This window comes from Garra rufa, chromosome 9, assembly GCF_049309525.1.
Source record: "Garra rufa chromosome 9, GarRuf1.0, whole genome shotgun sequence".
Lineage (NCBI taxonomy): Eukaryota > Metazoa > Chordata > Actinopteri > Cypriniformes > Cyprinidae > Garra > Garra rufa.
The window spans coordinates 46,849,107-46,874,933 of NC_133369.1; the positions used below are offsets into that span (position 1 = coordinate 46,849,107).

At 37.3% G+C, this 25,827-nt stretch overlaps 1 protein-coding gene across 1 annotated transcript; it reads right to left on the reverse strand.

Annotated features, from left to right (window-relative positions):
• Nucleotides 1–1,735: 1,735 nt before the first annotated feature.
• LOC141342222 (NACHT, LRR and PYD domains-containing protein 3-like) lies at nucleotides 1,736–25,267 on the reverse strand. Its single transcript, XM_073846626.1, has 16 exons — nucleotides 25,137–25,267; nucleotides 22,946–23,055; nucleotides 22,564–22,659; nucleotides 22,339–22,440; nucleotides 21,965–22,060; nucleotides 21,117–21,212; nucleotides 19,612–19,707; nucleotides 17,289–17,384; nucleotides 16,070–16,165; nucleotides 8,574–10,376; nucleotides 5,651–5,824; nucleotides 5,392–5,565; nucleotides 4,807–4,968; nucleotides 3,120–3,293; nucleotides 2,812–2,985; nucleotides 1,736–1,877 (listed from the first exon to the last, which is right to left on the reverse strand). Exons 3-16 carry the CDS (start codon nucleotides 22,626–22,628, stop codon nucleotides 1,871–1,873), a joined length of 3,315 nt encoding a protein of 1,104 aa, XP_073702727.1. The 5' UTR covers nucleotides 22,629–22,659; nucleotides 22,946–23,055; nucleotides 25,137–25,267; the 3' UTR covers nucleotides 1,736–1,870.
• Between the last annotated feature and the right edge of the window lie 560 nt (nucleotides 25,268–25,827).

Here is a 25,827-nt window from a genome sequence, read left to right on the forward strand (position 1 = left end):
CGATATTGCCAGGCAGCTCTGGACTCCATGGCTGGGTTGGGTTTGACAGTGCTTTCTGGATGTAGTCACCACACTGTCCTCCAACCTCCTGACCAGCAGCCATCTGGGTGAAAGCAGCAGCGGATCTGGAGCAGCTCAGTGATCGACTTTTTCGTTACAATATTTGCGAAACTGTACAAATTGTTGATATTTAACTGGGAGTAGGCTATACATTTGTTAACTTGCACACATTTATTATTGTTAGAGTAACAGTCCAACAATATACAACATCATACCATAACATACCAATATAAACATAAAAAACACTCACCTCGTCTTTCGCCCATGTGAGCCATCGAAAATATCCTGAAAAATCATAATTTTTGTTTTTAGAGCTGGAAATAATTGTATTTTTACTTAGAAAATGAATTAAAACATATGATTAATTTCCCTAAGTTCCTATGTATTTTTTTGTTTGTTTGTTTTGTTTTTTGTTTGTTTTTGAATCTACATTGACTACTAATAGATTAGATGTCTTAACAAAAACACTACAATTTTAACAAAGTAATAATTTCTCCATGCATAAAATTGCGCAGAAGTGTCCATAAAAACATATGCATATACTTTAGATTTTCTTTTTGTGTAGTCTTTGTTCTCACATAGGCTATAAAAAATATTCAAAAAATTCTAAAATTTTAAAATGGTGTTGGGTGTATTGTGCATTGTTTATGTTTTAAACAGGACTTTTTTTTGTAAATAATTACATAATGTGTAGATTAACTAAAGATACATTTTTTATTAATGACACTGTTTAATAAGGAAATTCAATAACAAACTCACACGCTTAGGCTTTTATTTGTGCATGCAACACGAGTTGATCTATGGAAATTGTGGTGAATGATTCTTCCTACGGAGCTTCACTTCACAGGCTGTATCCAAAATTGCCCCCTATACCCTCAAATAGGGCACTATTTGAGGGGACAGCCATTTTAAGTCGTGTTCGAAACCATAGTGGACATTCTCGAGTGCAATCCCAAAATGCACAACAAAAACGGCTAGAAATAACCCATAATGCACTGTGAGAGTCGTGCCGATTGAATTCCCGCGTCTTACTAGAAGATGGCGCCCGCAGCTGAATCATCCATTTTATATTATTAAACAGCAAGCAAACTATGCAAAAAGCGGCAGTCCTTCCCACGCACTTAGTTTCCAAATTCACTCATTCGTTTTAATTTACTGCTTTAAGTGAACTGTATGAGTGAACTAATGTAGGGAATAGTGAATAGGGTATAGGAGCGATTTCGGACTTTTTACTGCTTTATTTTTTACTAACCACCAAATAGCACTGTATTTGACACTCTCAAAGCTTTGTACTTTTCCCGAAACAGTCAGAGGAAAGTCTTGGTGCTTCACAGGGCTTCATTTGCTCTTCACTCTTGCCAACTTTTTAATGAATGAGTGTAACATCCCGCTTGTTTACTTTGAACTGGAAGATGCTCCTACGTTTGACGCAAGGCCTCATGCCGCGTTCCAGGCAACCCGTTACCCGTGTTTTTCAAACCTTCTACCCATGAAAGTGCACTGGAGCAGCAGTCAAACCTGTGACTTCCCACCTGTGAAATCATACTAGATCGATGTACTCCCAGTTCTGAGCTCTAACGTCATATAGCCACATAGCACGCACAAATTAAAGTCACAGTTCCTAACTGCCATTCGAGTCTAACTTATATACTGATAAAAACAGTCCACCAGAACATGAATGGGAGGAAGATTTTATTACAAAATATTTACAATTAAGTCATTAATAGTAATACCACAAACACACATTCACACCAGTTAGGTCACAGTGACTTGATGATAATGACCCTGTGTTGGCCCCATTAAACATCATTTAATACCTGTCAGTAAAACAAAACACAAAATAAAAATGCACTGTGGATCATGGTCAGGGGATCAACTAGTTCAAATAAAATTATGATATCATATGATACACTATATTGACAAAAGTATTGGGACACCCCCTTCTAATGAACAGGTTTAACTACTTTAGTAAATCTTCATTCTAATTCATTATGCTTCTAATTTTATAGCAACAGTTTGGCCTCTGTGTATAAAGTAAGGTTCAAATAGAAATGATTCAGTCAGTGTGGAAGAACTTGACTGGTCTGCATAAAGCCATGTCTTAATCCCTGCTGAACACCTCTGGTGGGACTTTAAATGCAGACCTTGAGCCAATAACTCATCAACAAACACCAATGACTTGTACATATCGTTATAGTCATTTTAGACACTTCCAAAATTGGTGCAACAGAGATGGAAATATAATTTTTGAATACAATTTAAATACATGAATTATGTTTCCATCTTTGTTTCCACAGTTTTATAAATGCCTTTTTCTGTTCTAAAAAAGGAGGTGTCACAATACTTTTGTCCATAGTGTACAAGTCATTGGTGTTTGGGGATGAGATTTTGGCTCAAGGTCTGCATTTAAAGTCACACCAGAGTAGTTAAGATTGGATTAGGACTTGGCTTTATGCAGAAAGTACAGTTCTTCCACACTGACTGAGTCAATTATTTCTCTATGAACCTTGCCTTATACACAAAGGGATTGTCATGTTAGAATAGAAAGGGTCCTGTCTAAACTGTTTCTATAAAATCTGAAGCACACAATTCCCTAGAATATCATTACATGCTTAAACATTAAGATTTGTACTTGTGGAAATTACTAAAGTAGTAAAACCTTTTCATTAGAAGGAGGTGCCCCAATACTTTTGGCAATAAAGTGTACGATATGATATAATATAATATATGACATGAATCAATAATACTTACAGCAGTGTCTCCAGTTTATATTGTGGATTATCCTTTAATTCAGAGAGCAGTTTTAAACCTCTATATCCAAGTTTATTTCCCAACAAATTGAGCTCTCTCAGGTGTGAGGGGTTTGATTTCAGAGCTGAAGCCAGAACAGCACAGCTTTGATCTGTGATACCGCAATCCCACAACCTACAGAACAATTAAACACTCAGTCACATATACTGTATAGGGTAATTTCACATTGAATCAAAGAAACTTCAGAAAGTTCCAGAGTAAAATTGAGCTTGTCTTGTTTTAGTTAAGATTAATAAGCATGATCTTACTTAAGTATCTCCAGTTTGCAGTGAGGATATTTCAGGCCAGCAGAGAGCAGCTTCACACTTCTGTCTCCTAGATTATTAGCAGTCAGATCCAGTTCTCTCAGGTGTGAGGGGTTTGATCTCAGGGCTGAAGCCAGAGCAGCACAACCTTCAGCTGTAATATCACAATCACTTAACCTGCAGAGAACAATATGTTTACACACATACGACAGTAAAATGGTTATTGCAAAAAAGCGGTGTAAGAGACCAAAGTTACCCAGCCCTGTTCTAGAGAGTCTGCTGACCATGATTAGCTGGTTCAGGTAGTGTTTAATTAGGACTAGGGCTAAACTCTGCAGGAGCAGGATTATGCACCCCTGGCCTAGGTGATGAGAAACAAAAGTGGTCTTATGTTGCATTCAAATTCTCCTGAGAAGTTTGTATTTACAAGTTGGTAAGTCGTTATTACAACCTCAAGTTACAACTTTACCATTAATACAGATGATGCATATTTATGGTATCTCTCAATGGCTCTGGCTTCATTGCATTCAACATGTTTTGTCACTGATATGCCGCCCAACTCAGAAACTCTGGGCTTAAAGAAAATTCAGAGTTTCCTACTCGTAATTTCAACTTTGTGGTGCCGTTCATGTGCAACCAACTCTATCCGATGTGACTTGAATGCCCTGTTAATTAAGTCCCAGCGTCAACTGTTTTCCAGACAACTTTTTAGGATACATAATGCCATAGAATTAAAAAGCAAGGAAACTTAAACTGGATTGTGATTGGACTCTTCAGCAGGACAATGATTCAAAAATCAACACAAAAATGGTACAATTACCAGAAAACAAAAAGTTTTGTTATGGTCATCCCAGTCTTCTAACATAATCCCGCAAAAACTGTGTGATAAAAATGTAATGGATGTAATGGAAAGATCCTGTATGGGCGCATAGTACAAGATCACTTGCCATGTTGTCTCACCTATAAGCATTCTTTATGGGAGAAGAGAAAGAGCAATTGCACTAGTAAATGAAGGGGCACCAATAATTGTGGTAAACATTTGAGAAAAATGTTTAAATTCAAAAGTTAGATGTTTTTGAATATTTTAAATGATAGATGGAATGATGAACAATGCAAATGTTTTTTTTAATCAGTTTCTTTTTTTTTTGCCAACACTCTTAAAAATAAAGGTGTTTTAAAAGGTTCTTCACAGCAATGCCATAGAACAGTGTTCCTCAACACTGCATATTTTGTGTGCCTCCTTAATCAAACACACCTGATTTGACTTTGCTCATTAGAAGAAACTCCAGGACCTGAAATGGGTGTGTCAGATAAGAGTGACATACAAAATGTGCAGTGATGGGGGTGCCAAGGACCAGGGTCTAGAAACACTGCTGTAGAAGAACAATTTTTGGTTCCTCAAAGAACCATTCAGTCAAAGGTTCTTTAAAGAACCATCTCTTTCTTATCTTTTTATAATTTGTAGAACCTTCTTTCGCCACAAAGAACCTTTTGTGAAACAGAAAGGTTCTTCAGTTGTTAAAAGTTCTTTATGGAATCATTTAGAGAAAAAAGGTTCTTCTATTGCATCGTGAAGCACCTTTATTTTTAAGAGTGAGGGTTACCAAGCTTTGTGGAGGGCACTGCATTCAGTCACATACTGGCAAATTTTCAATTACATTTTTATGTTGAGATTAATGTATGATCTCACCTTAGTTTCTCCAGCTTACAATGAGGATCTTTTAGCCCACCAGAGAGCAGTGTCAGACCTCCTTCTAAATTATTCCCAGTCAGATCTAGTTCTCTCAGGTTTGATTTAAGAGCTGATGCCAAAGCAGCACAACCTTCATCTGTGATATCACAGTAACTTATCCTGCAGAAAACAATGACATGCTTCACTCTCTTAGTTCAGCAGGAACTACTGAACAATGCCATAATATAAAAATTATTTTAAATTGCATTGTTTCTTTAGATGAACACAAGCAAACACAGCTGACCAGAAGCTGATATAGTTGCAAAAAGATTATAATATTTGTATTTTTCATACAAAACATATGGTTTAATCCACCAGGTGCACTGCTATGAATTACTGCTGTTTGCTTTGTGAAGTTTTTGAAGCTTTAGCTTTGGGGCTTCTATCCATTTGTTTTGTAAAGTCTCAGAAATTGATTATTTTACTGAAAATATTTGTGTTCATCTGAAGAAAAAAAACAATGTACATCTGGGACAGCAGGAGGGCAAGTAAAGGATGAGAGAAATTTTGAGTAAAGGGTCTTGATTTAATGTACGATCTTACGTCAGTTTCTCGAGATTACAGTGAGGATCCTTCAGTCCAGCAGCAAGAAGTGTCAAACCTGCATCTCCTAGATTATTCCATGTCAGATCCAGTTCTCTCAGGAGTGAGGAGTTTGATTTCAGAGCTGAAGCCAGAGCAGCACAACCTTCATCTGCGACGCTACAATGACTCAACCTGCAGAACAATGGCACAATCTTGTTATAAACACCCTTAGAAAATTGTGATTCTTGTCTCATTGGAGATTAATGTATGATCTTACATTAGTTTCTCCAGTTTACAGTGAGGATCCTTCAGTCCATTAGAGAGCACATTCATTCCTGAGTTTTGTACTTTATTTTTAGACAGATCTAGTTCTCTGAGGTGTGAGGAGTTTGATCTCAGTGCAGAAGCCAGAGCAGCACAACCTTCAGCTGTGACACCACAATTACTCAACCTGCAGAACAATGACATGCTCTTCACTTTTATTAGTTCAGAACATAAAGACAGTGGGCTTCATCAACAATAATAGTAATTACAGCGGTTGCAACAACTATAAAATTCAAATGTACAATGTGTCACAGAGCAGAAACGATAGTATTAGTACCTCAGCAAAATAAATCCAAGTTCTGTCATGAAACTCTAGATGTCACAGTACAAATCTGACATAGTTACATTGAGGGAAAAAATATTTGATCCCATGCTGATTTTTTTACGATTGCTCACTGACAAAGAAATGGTCAGTTTATAAGTTTAATGGTAGGCTTATTTTAACAGTGAGAGACAGAATAACAACAAAAACAATAAAAAAATTGCAGAAAAACGCATTTCAAAAAGTTCTAAATTGATTTGCATTTTAATAAGTGAAATAAGTATTACCAATCAATCAGCAAGATTTCTGGCTCACATGTGTCTTTTATAGAGGTAACAAGCTGAAATTAGAAGCACTCTCTTAACCCTTTAGGCGCCAGGTTTTTTTTTTTTTTTTTTGAAAAATGCTGGATTTTGACATCAAGATTTCAAAAGCTTGTGGCTTGAAAGGGCTTAAAGATAGAGATCTCGTAAATTAGAAAAATGTTGGGCATCACCAAAAGTTGATGTGGGGTGTAAATATTCTCATCTAATTTGCATATTATGACGTCATCATGGGGGCGGCATTATTGAAATTCATAATATTCAGGAAATAGTAGATATTGAATTGATGTTTTTTAGTTTTTTGTCTTTTTATCCACATTACAAATGATCAGAAAAGAGAAAACCAACAATAAAACAGGGAAAATTACTCAATTATTACTATATTACTATACTATATAGTAAAATGCACGTGAACAGTAGCCTAATGTTTGATTAGTTCATCAGTAATACTCAGGAAATAATAGATATTGAATGGATGTTTGAACTTATTTGCACATTTTTTGTCTTTTATCCTCATTCCAAATTATCAGAAAAGAGGATACCAACAATATAACAGGAAAAAGTACTAAATTATTACTATTCTATATAGTAAAATGCATGTGAACAGTAGCCAACTGTTTGATCAGTTCATAATAATATTCAGGAAATAATAAATATTGAATGGATGTTTGAAGTTATTTGCTCATTTTTTTTGTCTTTTATCCTTATTTCAAATAATCAGAAAGAGGAAACCAGCAATAAAACAGGAAAAAGTACTAAATTATTACTATATTACTATTCGATGTAGTAATAAAATGCATGTGAACAGTAGCCAACTGTTTGATCATTTTACAAGTAATATTCAGGAAATAAAAGATAATAAATGGATGTTTGAACTTATTTGTATGTTTTTATTTTTTTTATCCTCATTCCAAATGATCAAAAAAGAGAACACCAACAATAAAACAAAAATATTACATATTACACTACTATATAGTAGTAAAATGATCAAATGGATGAGAATAGAGGAAACCAACAATAAAACAGAAGAATTTACTAAATTATTAGAATATTACTATACCCCTGTGTGCACTATGACCATATTCACCCCTGCCACCCCCATTCCTTTTGGGCAAAGGGACGAAATGATCGCTGGTTATGCTTTGTAAACACTTTCTCGTGGTGCGCCGTTTGGTGCTTTTCTCCTCACAAATCTGACAATTTACTCTATTTACGCTATGAACTGTACTGCTTCCGCATCAATGAAGATCGCTCGCTTTCTCTATGATTTCCGCCAATACTTTGAACAGGAACAAGATGTAATTTTGGTCTAGAATCGAAGTACTACATGTCTGCCATCTAGTGGTTAGGAATACAAATGAGAAATTACACCGTATTAGGAACTACAGTCTATTTCAATGGGTATGACGTCTTGCCGCAATTCTCCGACTTTGGCGCTTAGAGGGTTAAAGAGAGTGCTCCTAATCTCAGCTTGTTAACTGTATAAAAGACACCTGTCCACAGAAGTAATTAGTCAATTAGATTCCAAACTCTCCACCATGTCCAAGGTCAAAGAGCTGTCCGAGGATGTCAGGGACAAGAATGTAGACCTACACACTTTTGGAATGGGCTACAAGACCATCGCTAATCAGCTTGGTGAGAAGGTGAAAACAGTTTGTGCAATTATTCGCAAATTGAAGTTTTATTGCTAAGGGGACAGGACAACTGCACCACATCAAAGGAACGATGGAGAGGGTGAGAACCTCCTTCCCTCAGTCAGGGCATTGAAAATGAGTCATGGATGGGTATTACAGCATGACAATGACCCAAAACACACAGCCTAGGCAACAAAGGAGTGGCTCAAGAAGAACCATGTTGGTGGCCTAGCCAAAAAGGGTTTTGCCACCACGTACTAAGTCGTGTTTTGTGAAGGGGTCAAATACTTATTTCAGTTATTAAAATGCAAATAAATGTATAACTTTTATTAAATGCGTTTTTCTGGATTTTTCTTTCACTGTTCAAATAAACCTACCATTAAAACTATAGACTGATTATTTCTTTGTCAGTGGGCAAACATACAAGATCGGCAGGCGATCAAATGTTTTTTCCCCCCTCACTGTGCATCATTATTCACATGCCGCAGTTGATTGGTTTCTTTACATATCTGCAATAGTTGTGGTCTCACAGACAACATAGGTGACAAAAAATTCAAAACCTAAACCAAGACATAGCCAAGCATCCTAATCTCCAGTTTCACTCTTAATGTGGAAATTAAATCTTTAGTTTAAAAATCAGGCCAAAGTGCTACTTACTGAGCTGATCTGGAGGCTTTAACTACAGGCAAGAGCTTCAGAAGGACTTCATCCGGTGCCATGTGATCTTGACTTTGCTCACTGCTTATGTATTTACTCAAATGAAACTCATCCAAATGCTTGGAGGTTAATAAAATAAATACAACAGCTGACCACTGTGACGAGGACAATCTGGTTTTTGAAAGACCTCCAGATCTGAGACACTCCTGGACTTCATTCACCAGAGAATGATCACCCAGTTCATTTAAACAGTGAAACAGATTGATGGATTTCTCCGGCAATGGATTCATTCTTATTCTCGTTTTAATGTACTCAATCGTTTTTGTTTTGCTGTACGAGACATTTCCAACATGTGTCAGGAGGACTTTCAGGAGCATCTGATTGGACTCCAGAGACAGACCTAGAAGAAATTGGAGGAAAAGGTCCAGATGTCCATTCTTACTCTGTAAAGCCTTGTCCACAGCTCTATGGTGCAGGTCAGAGATTGTGTGACATGTGAACTTGTGTGCATGTTTTGAGCTGACAGTTTCATTCAGTACATCCCTCTTGTACAGCAGGAATGAAAGCAGCACATATAGAGCTGCTAGATGTTCCTGAACGCTCAGATGAACAAAGCAGAAGACTTTCCCCTGATATAAGCCAAACTCCTCTCTGAAGATCTGAGTGCACAATCCTGAGTACACTGATGCTTCTGTCTCATCAATGCCACACTGGCTCAGGTCTTCCTCATAGAAAATCAGGTTGCCTTTCACCAGCTGCTGAAAAGCCAGTTTCCCCAGTTTGAGAATCATATCTTCATCTTTCACATTATTCTCATAGTCCTTCTCATGTTTAATGTGGGCCTGAATGATCAGGAAGTGTGTGTACATTTGAGTGAGAGTCCTGGGAATCTCTCCACTCTCTGCTTCACTCAACATCTTCTCTAGAACAGTGGCTGAGATCCAGCAAAACACTGGGATGTGGCACATAATGTAGAGGCTCCTTGATGACTTAAGATGTGTGATGATCATATTGGTCAGACTCTGATTACTGATTCTCTTCCTGAAGTATTCCTCCTTCTGTGACTCATTGAAGCCTCGTACCTCTGTCACTCGATGGACACACTCAGAGAGGATGAGACCACCTGCTGCTGGTCTAGATGTAATCCAGATGAAAGCAGCGGGAAGAAGATTCCCCAAAATGAGGTTTGTCAGCAGCACATCAACTGAGGCTGATTCATTAACATCACACAACCTTACATTGCTTTGAAAATCCAGAGACAGACGACACTCGTCCAAACCATCAAAGATAAACAACACTTTGTGTTTGTCACTAGATATTTCCATTTCTTTAGTATTAGGAAAAAAGACATGAAGAAGATCTAAAAGACTGAGTTTTTTGTCCTTTACCAAGTTGAGTTCTCTGAAAGGAAGTGGAAATATGAGCTGGATGTCCTGATTCTCTTTCCCTTCAGCCCAGTCCAGGATGAACTTTTGCACAGAGACTGTTTTTCCAATGCCAGCGACTCCTTTTGTCAGCACAGTTCTGATGGCTCTGTCTTGTCCAGGTAAAGGTCTAAAGATGTCATTGCATTTGATCGGTGTATCCTCTGTTGCTGCTCTTCTGTATTGTGTTTCAATCTGTCTCACCTCATGCTCATTATTGATCTCTCCACAATCACTTTCTGTGATGTAGAGCTCTGTGTAGGTCTCATTCAGGAATGTTGGGTTTCCTTGCTTTGCTGTTCCCTCATATAGACACTGAAACTTATTCCTCAGATTTGATCTAAATGTCTTGAGGGCTTCAGCATGTTGAGGGTCATGGCTGTAAGATTAAAATAACACATTATTATTATTAAATGTGGTATATGCATATATATAGGCATACTTCATATAGTATATTTGATTACTCTTTTGTGGAGCACTCATTCAGGGACTGGAGGACTGGAATTGAAAACCGCTGGTTTAGGTAAACCCTGTGTTAACATTTTATTGATTATACATGTTTATATTTACATGTATGTATTTGACATATGTGACCCTGTACTACAAAACCAGTCATACAGTAAGTGGCATGGGTATATTTGTAGCAATAGCCAACAACACATTCTAAAGATAATGTTCCAAATAGATATTTTGTAAATTTACTACTATAAATACACTCAAGTCTGAAATTATTCATATCTGACTTAAAGTTACTTTTATTCAACTGGCAAGTTTTTTTGGACCGGTAATGACTCAGGCTTCTCCCAAAAGATAATAAGACTATGTACAAGAGGCATCATTGTAGAAAAAAAAAATTGATATACATTTGAACAAAAATTGGCATGTCCAAAATTATTCATACCCTTTGCAAACTGTCACGGTCTATGGGAAAATCCAAAGTTCTATTCCATTCCAAATAGTCCAAGCTGTTCTGAAGCATCCTAATTACCCTGATTCATTGGGAACAGCTGTTTTAATCAACTCAACAGGTGAAAAACAGAAGGTCTCTGCTATTGATTTGTGGACAGTCATGGCTAAGACAAAGGAGCTCACTGAGGACCTGTGGCTGCGCATTATGGCTGCTCACAAGTCAGGAAAGGGCTATAAGACCATATCTAAATGTTTTGAAGTTCCAGTGGCTACAGTGCAAAGTATTATTAAAAAATAGAAGACGCTCCGCACTGTGAAAAATCTCAGAGGACGTGGTGGGAAGCCAAAAGTGACACCTGTGCTGACCAGGAGGATAGTGAGAGAAGTAAAAAAGAATCCAATTCATCCTGATGAATCTGGGCTCTGGTGGTGGCAAAATCTCAAGGCAAATTGTCCAACGGACACTGCACACCGCTGGGTTCCACAGACACAGACCAAGGAGGACACCACTTCTCCAGATAAGGCACACAGAAGCCCGTCTTTGTCTTTGCAAATACTCATCTGGACAAAGAAGAAGACGTAAAAAAAGAAGAAAAGCCTTCAACCCTAAGAACACCATCCCCACTATCAAACATGGTGGTGGGAACTTAATCACAGTAAACGTCACCATGAAAAAGGAGCAATACATTAAAATTATAAATATGTCACCAATCCGTTGTCTGAAGAGATAACAGACAAGCCAAAAGCATGGCAAGGGGACACAGCGTCTCATGCTTGGTGGACACTTTGGGGAACAATATCCAATCACACCATGCTGAGGCGCATACCTGTCCACCTGGTGGGAGAGCACCAAAGAGGTGAAAGACATACACGAAAGCTTTCCTCAGAAAGAGGCCAAGCCACTGATGCCTCAGGCTGCTCACCAAACTTGGTAGAAAGAGAGAGCCCGATTCAGATAAGGAAAAACCCTTAACCAAGCTAAGAACACAACCATCCTCAGATAGCTATACTATGTGAGCAATAGTAGCCAGAATACATTAGACCACTGAGAAGCTGGAAGCCTACAGGATTCCTCAAGATTGCTACCAACAATCCCAGCTAGGACACAGCTATCCGCAGATAGCTATATTTAAAGGATCTTATGAAAAAGGACCTTCCTAAGAGCTGCCCAGACCAAGGGGATGGTTATCTACTTAAAACCCCACAGGGGAGATAGCACTGCCTAGGCAAGGGCTCAGGGAGACCACTACATGCTCAGATACTTAGGAAGGGGCTACCCAACGGGATCAAAACCAGGTAAACCTTTCCGCGAAGCTGCCCAGACCGCAGAAAGTGGGCTATCACACTCATGAGCAAGCACATACATATCCTAGGAAGGCTACCAGAGATTACCCAGAGCACAAAGTGTGGGCTGTCCACTTACAACCCTAGCAGGGGAGACAGGACTGTCTAGGTTAGGGCTCAAGGAGACTGCTACTTAAAAACCCTAAGAAGGGAAGAAATGAACAGCCAGTCCCACACAGCTAGACTGAAAAACCCGGTAAACCCTCCTATAAGGCTGCCCAGACCACAAAGAGTGGGCTATCTACTTTCAACCCAGAGAGAACAGCACTGTCTAAGTAAGGGCTCAAGGAGACCACTACTTAAAAACCCTAGGAAGGGGAGCAATCACCGTGACACAAAAGTTAATGACGTATTCAGCAGGTGCCCTTTTTTACTTTTGGGTTTATACTATGATGTCACGGGATACGTGGCACAATAATATTGGAGTTATTTTACACATTCTTCAGACACCGGGTCATGTGGCTGCATTCCCCAAAATGTCCACCAGGATGCAGCGTTGAGATTCTCGCATTAGAATATTAGACAGGGTATATACAGCAATCCTTAAGTTAAATTTACTACTTTTTAATACCTTTTTTACTACCTTCAGAATTTTTTTTAAAACCATCACGACACTGAATTGCAAGTGTTAATCAGCGACCTTTCTATTATTTACACAGATTTGGACATATATAACATACAAAAAAAGAATAGATTTAGAGACTGATGTTGACAACATATTGCACATATTTATTTCACTTAGTAACTAGTAAAATAAAACAGTCCTTAAACGCTGGGTCGTTCACCCAGCTACCAGAAAACTTGCATTTGCCCATGAAGACGACGATGGTTGTCCAGTCGTTGAAGATATGCCTTGAAGCAAGTCTAAAATAAAACGTAAAGGCGGGCGTACACGGTGCGATTTTTGAGGTCGTACGAGCTCGCATGCGATTTCTTTGGTTATCGGAGGTAATCGTCTCTTCTCGTATGGTCGGGGCTCGTATGGTGTGTGAGAAATTACGAGACGAGCAGAGTGCCTTACGAGCACTTCCCGACCTCACGATCATTTTTAAACATGTCAAAAAACTTCGGGAGCTGTCGGATTGAAAACGTGACGTGTGCTGTTGAACGAGCCGATTTGTTGATCAAACTGGAAATGACCAATCAGAAGCTAAAGAAAAGGAAACCACAGAACAAGATGAACATGACAGCGCCACGGCGACTTGGACTATCAAGAAAGAGGATAAACTCGCTGAACTTTGGCAAGAACAGCGAGCCCTGGCTCTGGGCAAAAGAAAAAATGGGGGTGCTGGGGGTGCAGTGCAGTGATGCGCGGGTTGAGTCATCCAAAAATATTTTTTATGATATTCGGGTCGCGGTCGTTTGGGTCGTTTGAAATAAAGATGCCAATCAAACCGTTGTAATTTATATAGTAGCCTACTTGACAATTTTCTATGAAATACATTGACCTACTATTTATTGGCTGAACAAAATATAGCCCACCTTTTGAATGTTGAGCGTTATTAACTGTTGAATAAATGCTGATGCAGGACAAAATGCCTATTTCCCAACACGTTGAACTGAGCAATGCCATTGCACCATTTTAATAGGCTACTTTTAAAGGAATATAGCTCAGTAATGTCATCTTTTTTTGTTCTCTTTCTTTTTGGAATTATTAGACACATTTTACTGTCTTTATTGTCTTTAATTTCCTTAATTATACAATTTCTAGCACTATTTTTAAACAAATATATATAAAATCTCATGTATAGGCCTATGCTTGTTTAAACCCAGGGATTAAAAACGATTCCAAGTAAAAACGGTATTTTTTCTTTACATTTCCAGAGAGCGAAAACGAACGAAATCAAATAAATTCAGGCACTATAATTAAATTATTCGTTTGATACAACTATTATAGCTATATAATTAATATATATATATAATAATATTATTTAGTCATATTCGTGATTCCTGAATTTATATATGAAAACTTCATTTTGAAGTGCATTAGATATGTTTGTAAAAGAAAATTCGTTCAGCTGGCCTATTAAATTGATTTAATATTCTTGATAATTTTTAGAGGAAGTTAAAAGTTAAGAAAAAAGGGAATTAGATTGTGGTCTATATATATTTAGGGCTATAGGCTAATCTTTTCCTTACATTTTATTACACTGTGTAGATCGAAATAAAAAAAATTATTGATCATATTTTACATCGGAGAATCACCGACATAATTTAGAGTATAGCCTACTTCGAAAATGAAACTATTTAAATCTGTATAAAGGAAAGACAAAATAAATCACAACAAGAAAAATCTGTATTTTTCTTGTAATCAAGAACATTTCTTTTGACAAAATTACCTAATTAATGCCGAATGATGTTTGACAGTGAACGAATCTCCACCGCATATAATTGTTGCTGTCAGTCGCAAATATTAAACATGCGGGTCAGGAAGAGGGTCGGGGACTATATATATACACTGCTGTAAAGGTGAAGTTTTGTCAAGTTTGCAACGAGTGTACACACGCAAGGGTGATCGGACGGTACTTCCTGCATGTCTAGCAAAGAGTCACGGCTCATATTTTTTAAATGCAGTAAAGAGATAGACAGAGAGCAGTTGTATTTAACAGTAGCCTACATACACAGTATATTATACACAGCCTTCCTCTCAGAATGCGATTGCCTTGGAAATCGGCAGGTTTTAAAATCGTGCCGTGTACCACTGCGTCCGTAAAAAAAGTCATTCGTGACGTGTGCGTGGCCATACGGTCTTCCGACCGTCCGAATTCGCACCGTGTACGGCCGCCTTAAGCCAGCAACTTCTGTGTTCTGAGATGTTGCCGAACGACCACTGAATATGACGTCAGCATCAAACATAAGTTGAGACGGAGACGAAAGATCTTTGATCATGTCCCCAGATATGCTAAAGCCCATATTTAAACGAACTAACGCGAACGCAGATAGAATTTCAATCAGAATAGGACACCTGATAGTCTGAAAAAATAATACCTAATTTGGAAAAAATAATACCTTTGAGACCACATTTAATACTTTTAATGGCCTTAAATTTGACAATTTTGATTTATCACTTTTTAATACTTTTTAAAACCCCGCGGATACCCTGATTAGAAGACTGTCTAATATTTTCTAACTCTTCATTGTGATGGTCTCCCAACAGATATTCTACTAACTATAAGTAACTTAAGTAGCAAGTACATGTCAACTTAATCTAACCTTAATTTACCACTCTACTAATACTCTTCAGTTAGAGTTAGTAGATATGTAGGTGCAATGTTACTTATAGTCAACAGAATGTGTGGGACCATCAAAATAAAGTGAAACCAAATATGGTCAACAAACAACTAACAAACCATACATAAATGGAGAGCTTATTTATTCAGCTTTCAGATGATGTATGAATCTCAATTAAAAACAATTTACCCATATGACTGGTTTTGTGGTCCAGGGTCACATATGCTTTTATTCAAAAAGATTTACATAGTGCCAGGATCTGACAATTTTAATTTGTCTGCTTTTAATGTCTGTATTACACACGTTTATTTTTCCCATTTTACAGTTTTATGCTGGGTTTTGTTCTTTTGGTTTACGTTTTCATTTATATCCATGTATTTAGTAGATGGTTTTATCCAAAGCGATTTATAAAAGATAAACAAAAGTAAATTATCAAGGAGCCAACAATATTCATTATACGCAATTCTAAGTCTGTTTGACAACTAGATTAGGAATCAAGCTAGAGAAGAAAAAGTGCATTGGTTTAAAGAGAGACATGCAAAATAAGCAGAGTGGGGGGCGCGAGGACTGGAATTGAAAACCACTGACCTGAACCAAAGATTAGTATATCCACTGAAGTTAAGTGAAGGATCCATTGACCTATTACCCTTCATGGACACACAGCAGGATGCTAGCGGGTCCTCTCTGTAAATTGACAATAAACAGAAAAAGTAATTCACAAGCTCTTCTTATATGAATTCACTGATAGTTCTTGGTAATAATTTCATTAATATGTATCATGCTGCTGGAGAAATAACAGCAAGTGCAACTGATATACATCCATATGCATTGTCACATCCACATCCAAGCCGTTCATTAAAATGCCCATTTTTTTGTGAATATTAAGTTTTAGGTAGTATGTTGTTACATTATGTCTGTCTGTTCACTTTGTTTCTCCCATTGTCTTCCCCCGTCGATCTGTGTGATTTGGTTTAGCCCTCGTTTGTAATGATCCCCTTCACCTGTCTATAATCATTAGTTACCCTTTATAAGTCTGTCTGTATCTTGAGTTCTCTGTCGGTCTTTACTAATGTTACGTTGTACCTCGTGTGTGGATATATCTCTGTGTCACTGCCTGTTCCATTGAAGATTATATTAAATATATCGTTGTCTTTGTATCTCGTCTCACATCTCGTCTGTCCAGCACGCAGAACCCTAACATATGTCATATAGCTGTTTGAATATAACATTTTCACAAAGTGCACAACAAATGAAGTTATTGTCTGCCAAAGCAAGAACCGGTTTTAAACTGCATGACATGAGTCATCAGTGATTCCAGCCACAAACACAAGTTTGTAACAAATTGGTTAGCTTAGGCATTGAAGAGCTCAGTTTGTGTTGTTTTCATGTCTAGAATATGCTGTTTTCTGCACTGAGAAAGCAAAACCTCTTTGCATGTACTACCAAAACATGAGGATGTTAACAATCTATAAATCAAAAAAAAAAAAAAAAAAAAAATGTTACCTCTTATGTAAAGGAATTACACACTTACAACATCTCAACTACAATGTAACACAAAAAAAAAAAAAAAAAAAAAATTGTTTTTGTTTTGTTTTGTTTTTTGGACTGGATGCATGTAAACCTATAATGAATATCTCTACAAACAAATTTAGGAACCTTTAAAAATGCATAATAGGGGCACTTTAGGATCTTCATCTGAAATGCATTGCATACAGGTGCTCATGGCACTTTACAGCATTACATTTAAACAAATCATTATTGTTTTAATATAGATGTTACAAGATAAACACTTTGGCACAGCATTTACCTAAACCCAAATTCAGTGTTTCCTCTTAAGTTGCATGGAGACTCCATTGACCAGTTACTTTTCATGGAAACACAGCTGGGTTCTGGCAGGTCCGAGCTGTGTATTGAAGATGAAAACAAGTAAATGTTATTCACACATTTTTATATCAATAACTTTTTTTAATGTTTGAATGTTCTAACTGAATAATTTAACTAATATATATCATGCTGCTGGAGACATAACAGCAAGTGCAACTGTTATAGTGTTCACCTCCACATCCAAGCTGTTAATTAAAGTGATCTTATTATGTTTATTATTATTTTATTTTTTTTGGATATTACCTTTCAGGTAGTGTGTAATATATTGGTTTGTTAACATTAAAGTTCTACAAAATGCACAACAAATGGAGTTATTGTCTCGCAGAAGAAAGAACCGGTTTTTAACTGAAATAAGTCACCAGTGATTTCATCCTTTACATTACTGCAAAAACCTACTTAAGATTGTAAGAAAATTGCATAATGGTCTGTCCATAAACAATGTGGTTAGCTGTGTCAAGATTGCTACTGTGAGGAGCAAGGAAGGTGGAGGCACAGGATAATAACAAGCAACAGTCTTTAATAATCCAAAAAGAGGTGATACCAAAATTTGTGAGCCTCCGGGCTCTTAGGGCTGTACTCCGGAACAAAAGCCCTAACAAGAAGCCCTCTCCTGGCTGGACTTGGGAACAGAAGCCCTCTTTGGTCTGGACTCAGGAACAGAATCCCTCTCTGGACTGAGCTTGGAAACAGGAGCCCTCTCTGGGCTGGACGGGGAAACAGGAGCCCTCTCTGGGCTGGATGGGGAAACAGGAGCCCTCTATGGGCTGAATGGGGAAACAGGAGCCCTCTCTGGGCTGGACGGGGAAACAGGAGCCCTCTTTGGGCCAGACTTGGGATCTGAGGCCCTCCCTGGGCCTGACGTAGGAACAATTGCCCTCCCTGGGATGGACTCGGGATCTGTGGCCCTCCCTGGGCCAGACATAGGAACAGCAGCCCTCTCTGGGCTTGACATGGAAACAGGAGTGACAGAGGACTCTGACACAGGAGGGAGGAGAGGGAGCAGGTCTGCATTCAAATGCCTACTAAAATTTAAAAACCTACTTAAGATTGTAAGAAAATTGCATAATGGTCTGTCCATAAACAATGTGGTTAGCTGTGTCAAGATTGCTACTGTGAGGAGCAAGGAAGGTGGAGGCACAGGATAATAACAAGCAACAGTCTTTAATAATCCAAAAAGAGGTGATACCAAAATTTGTGAGCCTCCGGGCTCTTAGGGCTGTACTCCGGAACAAAAGCCCTAACAAGAAGCCCTCTCCTGGCTGGACTTGGGAACAGAAGCCCTCTTTGGTCTGGACTCAGGAACAGAATCCCTCTCTGGGCTGGACAGGGAAACAGGAGCCCTCTCTGGGCTGGACGGGGAAACAGGAGCCCTCTATGGGCTGAATGGGGAAACAGGAGCCCTCTCTGGGCTGGACGGGGAGACAGGAGCCCTCTCTGGGCTGGACGGGGAAACAGGAGCCCTCTATGGGCTGGATGGGGAAACAGGAGCCCTCTCTGGGCTGAATGGGGAAACAGGAGCCCTCTCTGGGCTGGACGGGGAAACAGGAGCCCTCTTTGGGCCAGACTTGGGATCTGAGGCCCTCCCTGGGCCTGACGTAGGAACAATAGCCCTCCCTGGGATGGACTCGGGATCTGTGGCCCTCCCTGGGCCAGACATAGGAACAGCAGCCCTCTCTGGGCTTGACATGGAAACAGGAGTGACAGAGGACTCTGACACAGGAGGGAGGAGAGGGAGCAGGTCTGCATTCAAATCCATAAACTCTCCTTCAGAGTTCCACAGTTCCAGATCCAAAATCAGCTTACCCTCAGCAATGGTGCAGTGGGTGGAGCTCCTCTCTGCAATCTCGCTGTCCACAGCTTTTTCCCTCATGCTGGGCATTGTAGCTGGCTCTCGCACCTACTGTAGACTGATGTCTCTGAGACGGTCCTCAGCTCTGTCGCTCCATGCAGCGATGGCTCGTTGGTCACTGAGGGCTCAGGCTCTCCATCATTGGTGGGCTTTGGCTCCACACAGCGGGAGATGGTGGGCTGGGTTTTGGATCTGGCTGTGCTCTGGATCGGGGGTAGACGCTCTAGGAGGTCGATGGAGTGGTGGTTTATAGCCCCGGACCAGAACAGTGATTTCAGCGCAGTGTCGTCAAATGCCATTAAAACAGGTGCTGAAGACACTTTACAGCATTCAATTTGAACAATTTCTTTTTATAATATACATGTAACAAGATAAACAGGATTGGTACAGGATTTACCTAAGTCCAAATTCAGTGTGTCCACTCAAGTTACTTGGAGGTTCCATTGACCAGTGACTCTTCATGGAAGCACAGCTGGGTTCTGGCAGGTCCGAGCTGTGTATTGAAGATAAGTAAAGGTTATTCATACATTCTTGTATTAACCCTCCTGTTACCCTAAAATCCGCTAACACCTTTTATCCACTGGGGTCAATTTGACCCCAAATTTAAAACCTCTAGAATATGATATTTTTTTTCTAAAAGGTTAGTGTCAGGTAATTGATGTCTTTGTTGACTACTTAACAACACTCTGAAACACACCCCCCCACTTTCACTGTCAAACACCTGTGACAAAATCTCACTGACAGAAAACCTTTGCGTAGAGGCCATTTTCAATTGAGAGAGCAATTCAATTGACAGTGGTTCTCGCAATACTACAGGTATGGTTGTGTTAGTTTTTTATTTTATTTTTATTATACTTAACATATAAAATTATAGTGCATATTATAAAATCATAGCATGTTATAGTGACCTCAATATCACCCAAAACAAATGTGTGTAAAAATTTTTATATTTCTTATGTTTTATACAGCTAAAAGAACCTGGGGTCAAATTGACCCCAAAGAACACCGATGTGACAAAATGTGTACAGGGCATTGAAAAAATAATATCATGTTAATTTTATGTTTACCAAGTTTTCCCCATTAAATTAGGAAAAGTCATTCAATCTGAAGCAAAAAAAAAAAAAAAAGTCAATTATATATGTACATACGTTAAACATTGAATGGGGTCAAATTGACCCCAAGGATAACAGGAGGGTTAAATGGTCTTGGTAACTGAATAATTTAACTAATATGTATCATGCTGCAGGAGACATAACAGCAAGTGCAACTGTTGTTGTGTTTTTTTTTTTTTTTTCGTTTTTTTACCTTTCTGGTAGTGTGTAATATTGTGGTTTATGAACATAAGTTCTACAAAACGCACAACAAATGGAGAAGAAAGAACTGGTTTGAAACTGGCTGAAATTAATCAGTGATTCCATCCTTTACGTTTCTGCACAAACCTACATAGTTTTGTAACAAATTTTGCATAATGGTCTGTCCACGAGCAATGTGTTTAGCTGTGGCCTTAAAGAGCTCAGTTTGCGTTGTTTCCATGACTAGAATATACTGGGGGGTTTTTGCACTGAGAAAGCAAAACCTCTTTGCATGTACTACCAAAACACAAGGATGTTATGAGTCAGTGAAAAATTTGTTGCGTCTTATGTAAAGGAATTACACACTTATTACATCTCATCTCCAATGTACAGCAAATGACATTTTTTTAGCTTGTTTGTTTTGATGCATGTAAACCTATAGTATAAGATCTAAAAAAAAAAACATATTTAGGAACCTTACTGCATAATAGGGGCATTTTAGGATGTTTATCTAAAATGCGCTGTATACAGGTGCTGAAGAGACTTTACAGCATAAAAATTTAACAATTCATTTTTTTTATATACATGTAACAAGATAAACAGGATTTACCTAAGGCCAAATTCAGTGTGTCTACTTAAGTTACTTGGAGGTTCCATTGACCAGTGACTCTTCACTGAAACACAGCTGGGTTCTGGTAGGTCCGAGCTGTGTATTAAAAATGAAAACAAGTAAATGTTATTCACACATTCTTGTATTAAATTGTCTTTGTAACTGAATAATTGAAAACATAACAGCAAGTGCAACTGTTATGGCGTTCACATCCACATCCAAGCTGTTAATTAAAGTGACCTTGTTATGTTTTTTTGTTGTTGTTGTTTTTTTTATATTATTTTTCAGGTAGTGTGTAATATAGTGATTTGTGAACATAACATTTCTACAAAATGCACAACAAATTAAGTTATTGTCTCCCAGAAGAAAGAACCGTTTCGAAACTGGCTGAAATGAGTCATCAGTAATTCCATCCTTTACGTTTCTGCACAAACCTACTTAAGTTTGTAACAAATTTGCATAATGGTCTGTCCACGAGCAATGTGTTTAGCTGTGGCCTTGAAGAGCTCAGTTTGTGTTGCTCCAATGTCTAGAATATGCTGTTTTCTGCACTAAAAAAAGCAAAACCTCTTTGTATTATCTACCAAAACATGAGGATGTAAAGAGTCAGTGACAGATTTGTTACCTTTTCTTCCATGTGAGGAAATTACACACTAATAACATTTTTTTTATGCATGTGAACCTATAGTAGAAGAATATTGAAAATTGCATAACAGGGGCACCCTAAAGATCTCCATCTGAAATGTATTACATACTGGCACTGAAGACATTTTACCATAATAAATTTGAACAATTCCTTTTGTTTCAATATAGATGTAACAAGATAAACAGTTTGGCACAGCATTTACCTAAACCCAAAATCAGTGTGTCCAGTTAAGTTACATGGAGGTTCCATTGACCAGTTACTCTTCGTGGAAGCACAGCTGGGTTCAGGTGGGTCCGGTCTGGGCATTAAGGGATGAAAACAACAAGTGCATGTGATTCGCATACTCATTCATGACTATAATAACATCATATGAGTGACTGAATTACTTCATTCATGTTAATTATGCTGTTGGAAACCTAACAGCAAGTGCAACTGATATATATTCACATATCATAGCTGTCAATTAGGGTCTTGCAAATAATATATTCTGAAAGGCACATGATACAGGCATTGATAATTAAAATGATTACAGCACCAATAGTGAATAATTGTTTCTGTGTTTCTGAGTAGGTTTACCTATACACAGGATCAGTGCGTCCTCTTATGTCATGTGGTGGATTCACTGACCAGGACATACAGCTGGGTTCAGATGACTTTGGTCTTTGCTTCTGGACTGAACTGAAACAATACAGGAAGTGGATTTAGAATCAGACACTGTGATAAAAATTATTTATGCAAAGTGAAAGTTCACTATAAGTCATTCTCTGGAAATTACCAGAAAAAGTTACTGCAGGCATTTACCTAAATCCATGATCAGTGTGTGCACTAAAGTTACGTGGAGGATCCATTGACCAGTCACTCTTCATGGACACACATCTGGGCTCTGGCAGTTCTGGTCTATGCATTGAAGTTTTAACACGTAAGTGAATGTACAGTAAATCACACACTACTGTATTCATGACTTTTGTAATGAATTGATTTAGGTGACTTATTCAATTATTCAATGTATATGTATTATGCTGTTGAGACTTAACAGCAAGTGCACATCTACTGTACGTATTGGAGCTCTTAACTGAGATCTTTTAAAGAACATCTTTTGAAATGCATTGTGTACAAGACCTTAAGTCAAACAGTTATTTCTGTATAAGTAATAAGATAAATGGTTTAGTGTAAGTAAGTTTACCTAAGTCAAAGATCAGTTTGTCCACTAAAGTTATGTGGAGGATCCATCGACCGGTCACTCCTCAATGACACACAACTTCAGATGGCTTAGATCTTTGCATCTGGACTGAACTGAAACAAAATATGAAGGCAAGGTAAAATATAATGCTAAATTAATTATTCTACAAAAAGTAATTTTCAGGAAATTGTGCCATTTGTGCATGGAAATCATATTTTAACCACTTTTAAATCTTAACCTAAAAGACCAACTTTGATACACAAAGTTAATAATAATAATTAATAATTAAATAGTTAATAATAATTACAAAAGACTTTAAAACAAATAATGTGCCAATTCTTTTAGATGGCAAAGTTTTGAGGTTGAATGTAAAAGCAAAAAATGTAAAACTAACGGTATTAACTATCATCATATTATATACAGCCTATATATATAGCCTATATTGTGCTGATAAATTTGCAAGAAAAAAAATCAACTCTTTGAACCATATGATAAACTCCTGTAAGTATGATATCAGAGGCTAATTCAAGAGAGAAAACAAGTTTTTAAAAGGAAGATTGTCACAGTTTAACATTGTTAAACAATGTCTGTCTGTATCTTTTCTAGCATGTTAGTCTTGGCCTTCTGAATGCAAATTCTAATTAGAGGACTGTCATGAACAGGTTGGTCATAAAAGTGCATGATGATAATAAACAAAAAATACTTCAAAGATTCAAAAATATTTCTAATGTTATGGTGTGAATTAACAAACCATGTAAAGTTTTGAATGGGCTATTAACTAGAAGTAATAACATTTTGCCTTTACACTTCTGTGACACAATCTACACGACTTGAATTTTGGAAATACCATTTTTTTGTATTTTTCATTAATTTCTGAAACATTTAAATCTACATAACTTTCATGTCACCTTATGTTACTATACCCACTGTATTATATTCATAAACATGCCTCTTGTACATTCGTCTGGTTTTATGAAAATGTGTTTGTTGATTTTATGAACATTTTTAAAATATTGAAAACTTTATTTAAAACTTATTTAAATTCCTTGTCATGTTGCTACATTGACTGTATATTCATTGGTATTTGTTGAACATCTCTCATGCAGTTGTTTGAGGTAATATGTCTTTGGTGATTTCAAAACAGTTTTTCCCCAATAATTAATATCTTTTGCAGTAATATTTGAATGGTCATGTTATGGTGTGAATTAAATGTAGTGGAGTGGTCAATGTAATTGAGCTTTCCCTGTATTGTAAGCTGTCCATGGCTTTTAAATCTTTTAAATCTCATGAAAATTATACATATTGAGCAAACTTTCACTTAATGAAATGTTAAAATGGCCTTACAGACAAGCTGATTTAATGGCCGAAGAAATTAACAGTACAATTCAACTTTAATCAAATTATGGCTGTTCTTACATTTTCTACAAAAAAAAAAAAAGTTACACAAGGACTAAGTTAACAGTATAACAATTTGACAATAGTACTTAAAATAAATGTTTGCTGGTCAGTTAATATAGAAATGTGAATTTTTTTGCATGAGAAATGTTTGTGAATAACAAGATCAGGTCACATGACCAAGATGTAAAAATGTTTCCATTAATTCAAATAATTAAATCAAGATATATTCCAAAAAAAAAAAAAAAGATTAATGTATGATGTGTGAAAGATTTTTATGAATATAATAACACAGTGGGTGTGGGAACACAAGGTCACATTACCAGGAAGTTATACACATCTGAATATAAAAAATAAAAAAAAATCACCAAAAATACACAATCATATTTCCAAAATCCAAGTCATGTATGATGTGTGAAAATATTACAGCTGTACAAATTACAGTGTGACTCACTGGTTCACATGACCACAGAGTTATGTAGATTTATAGACAAAGATATACATCATATGAAATTTAAATTTTGTCTAAATCTTATCTAAACTTAATATAATAACCATCTTATTTATTACACGGTTTATACATTATTAAACTAGGATAATCTATAAACTTATGGATATTTGTACGATTTGCACTTTTAAGACACTCCCTAACTTGTCGATCTCGCCATTTTTAGCTTTACAGATACAGCATGAACTACCACTATTTTGCAATGACACATCATTTAATGCTGAAGAAAAGACGTCTATGGATGTCTAACGAATATCCCAAATGAAATATCCAAAATTCTGTAACACTCACCTGCGTGGAAATGTATCTGTGGACAGCTACTCTTAATTCATCTAAATGATGTTCCATCAAGAAAATCAAAATTTTCTGTTTTCATATAGCGACAGCATAGCCCGATGCTTTTTACTTTCGCTTCGTATCGCTGCATCCCGGAAATCTGAAAGTGGGAGGAACTTCAAGGGCTAGTCTAGTCTGGGTAGAGGTTATGCGGAAATGTTCACCTTATTTTTCCCTTTGCGTATTTCTAATTAAGATGAATGATGACAGACTAACATTGTTCCTAACATGTTACAAATTAATGCAAGTTTGAAATCTGAGGGTGGAAAATTGATTTTATTTTTAGGTGAATATGTACAAGTCACACACAAAATAAAATAAAATAAAACAAAATAAAAAATCTGCAATCCATACTGATGAAGAACAGTGGCATACATATCTGTGTGTATAACATTACATTATTCTATATATATCTATATAAAAATCCTTAATAGAAGTCTAGATGTATAGATGGGAAACTCGCCTCTTATGCCCTTCCCAGAATAACCAGGTGCACACATAAACCACTGTCGTTAACTGAATGGCTGGTGACCATTGTCTTTGTTTGCATTGTGCAGAAGACATACTTTGTACCTTTGGGATGGTAAGTAAATGGTTAGTAAATGAGACAAATTAAATTTTTGGATGAGATATACCATTTTAAATG

Excerpts from the sequence above, each read along its gene's own strand:
- LOC141342222 (XM_073846626.1), bottom strand. The coding sequence starts at position 22,628 with ATGAAGAGTGACTGGTCAATGGATCCTCCACGTAACTTTAGTGCACAC. Across the intron at positions 16,166-17,288 it reads AACACTGAATTTGGGTTTAG|AGAGGACCCGCTAGCATCCT; the intron begins GTAAATGCTGTG and ends GTCAATTTACAG. Across the intron at positions 5,825-8,573 it reads AAAGCCTCCAGATCAGCTCA|GTTGAGTAATTGTGGTGTCA; the intron begins GTAAGTAGCACT and ends ATTGTTCTGCAG.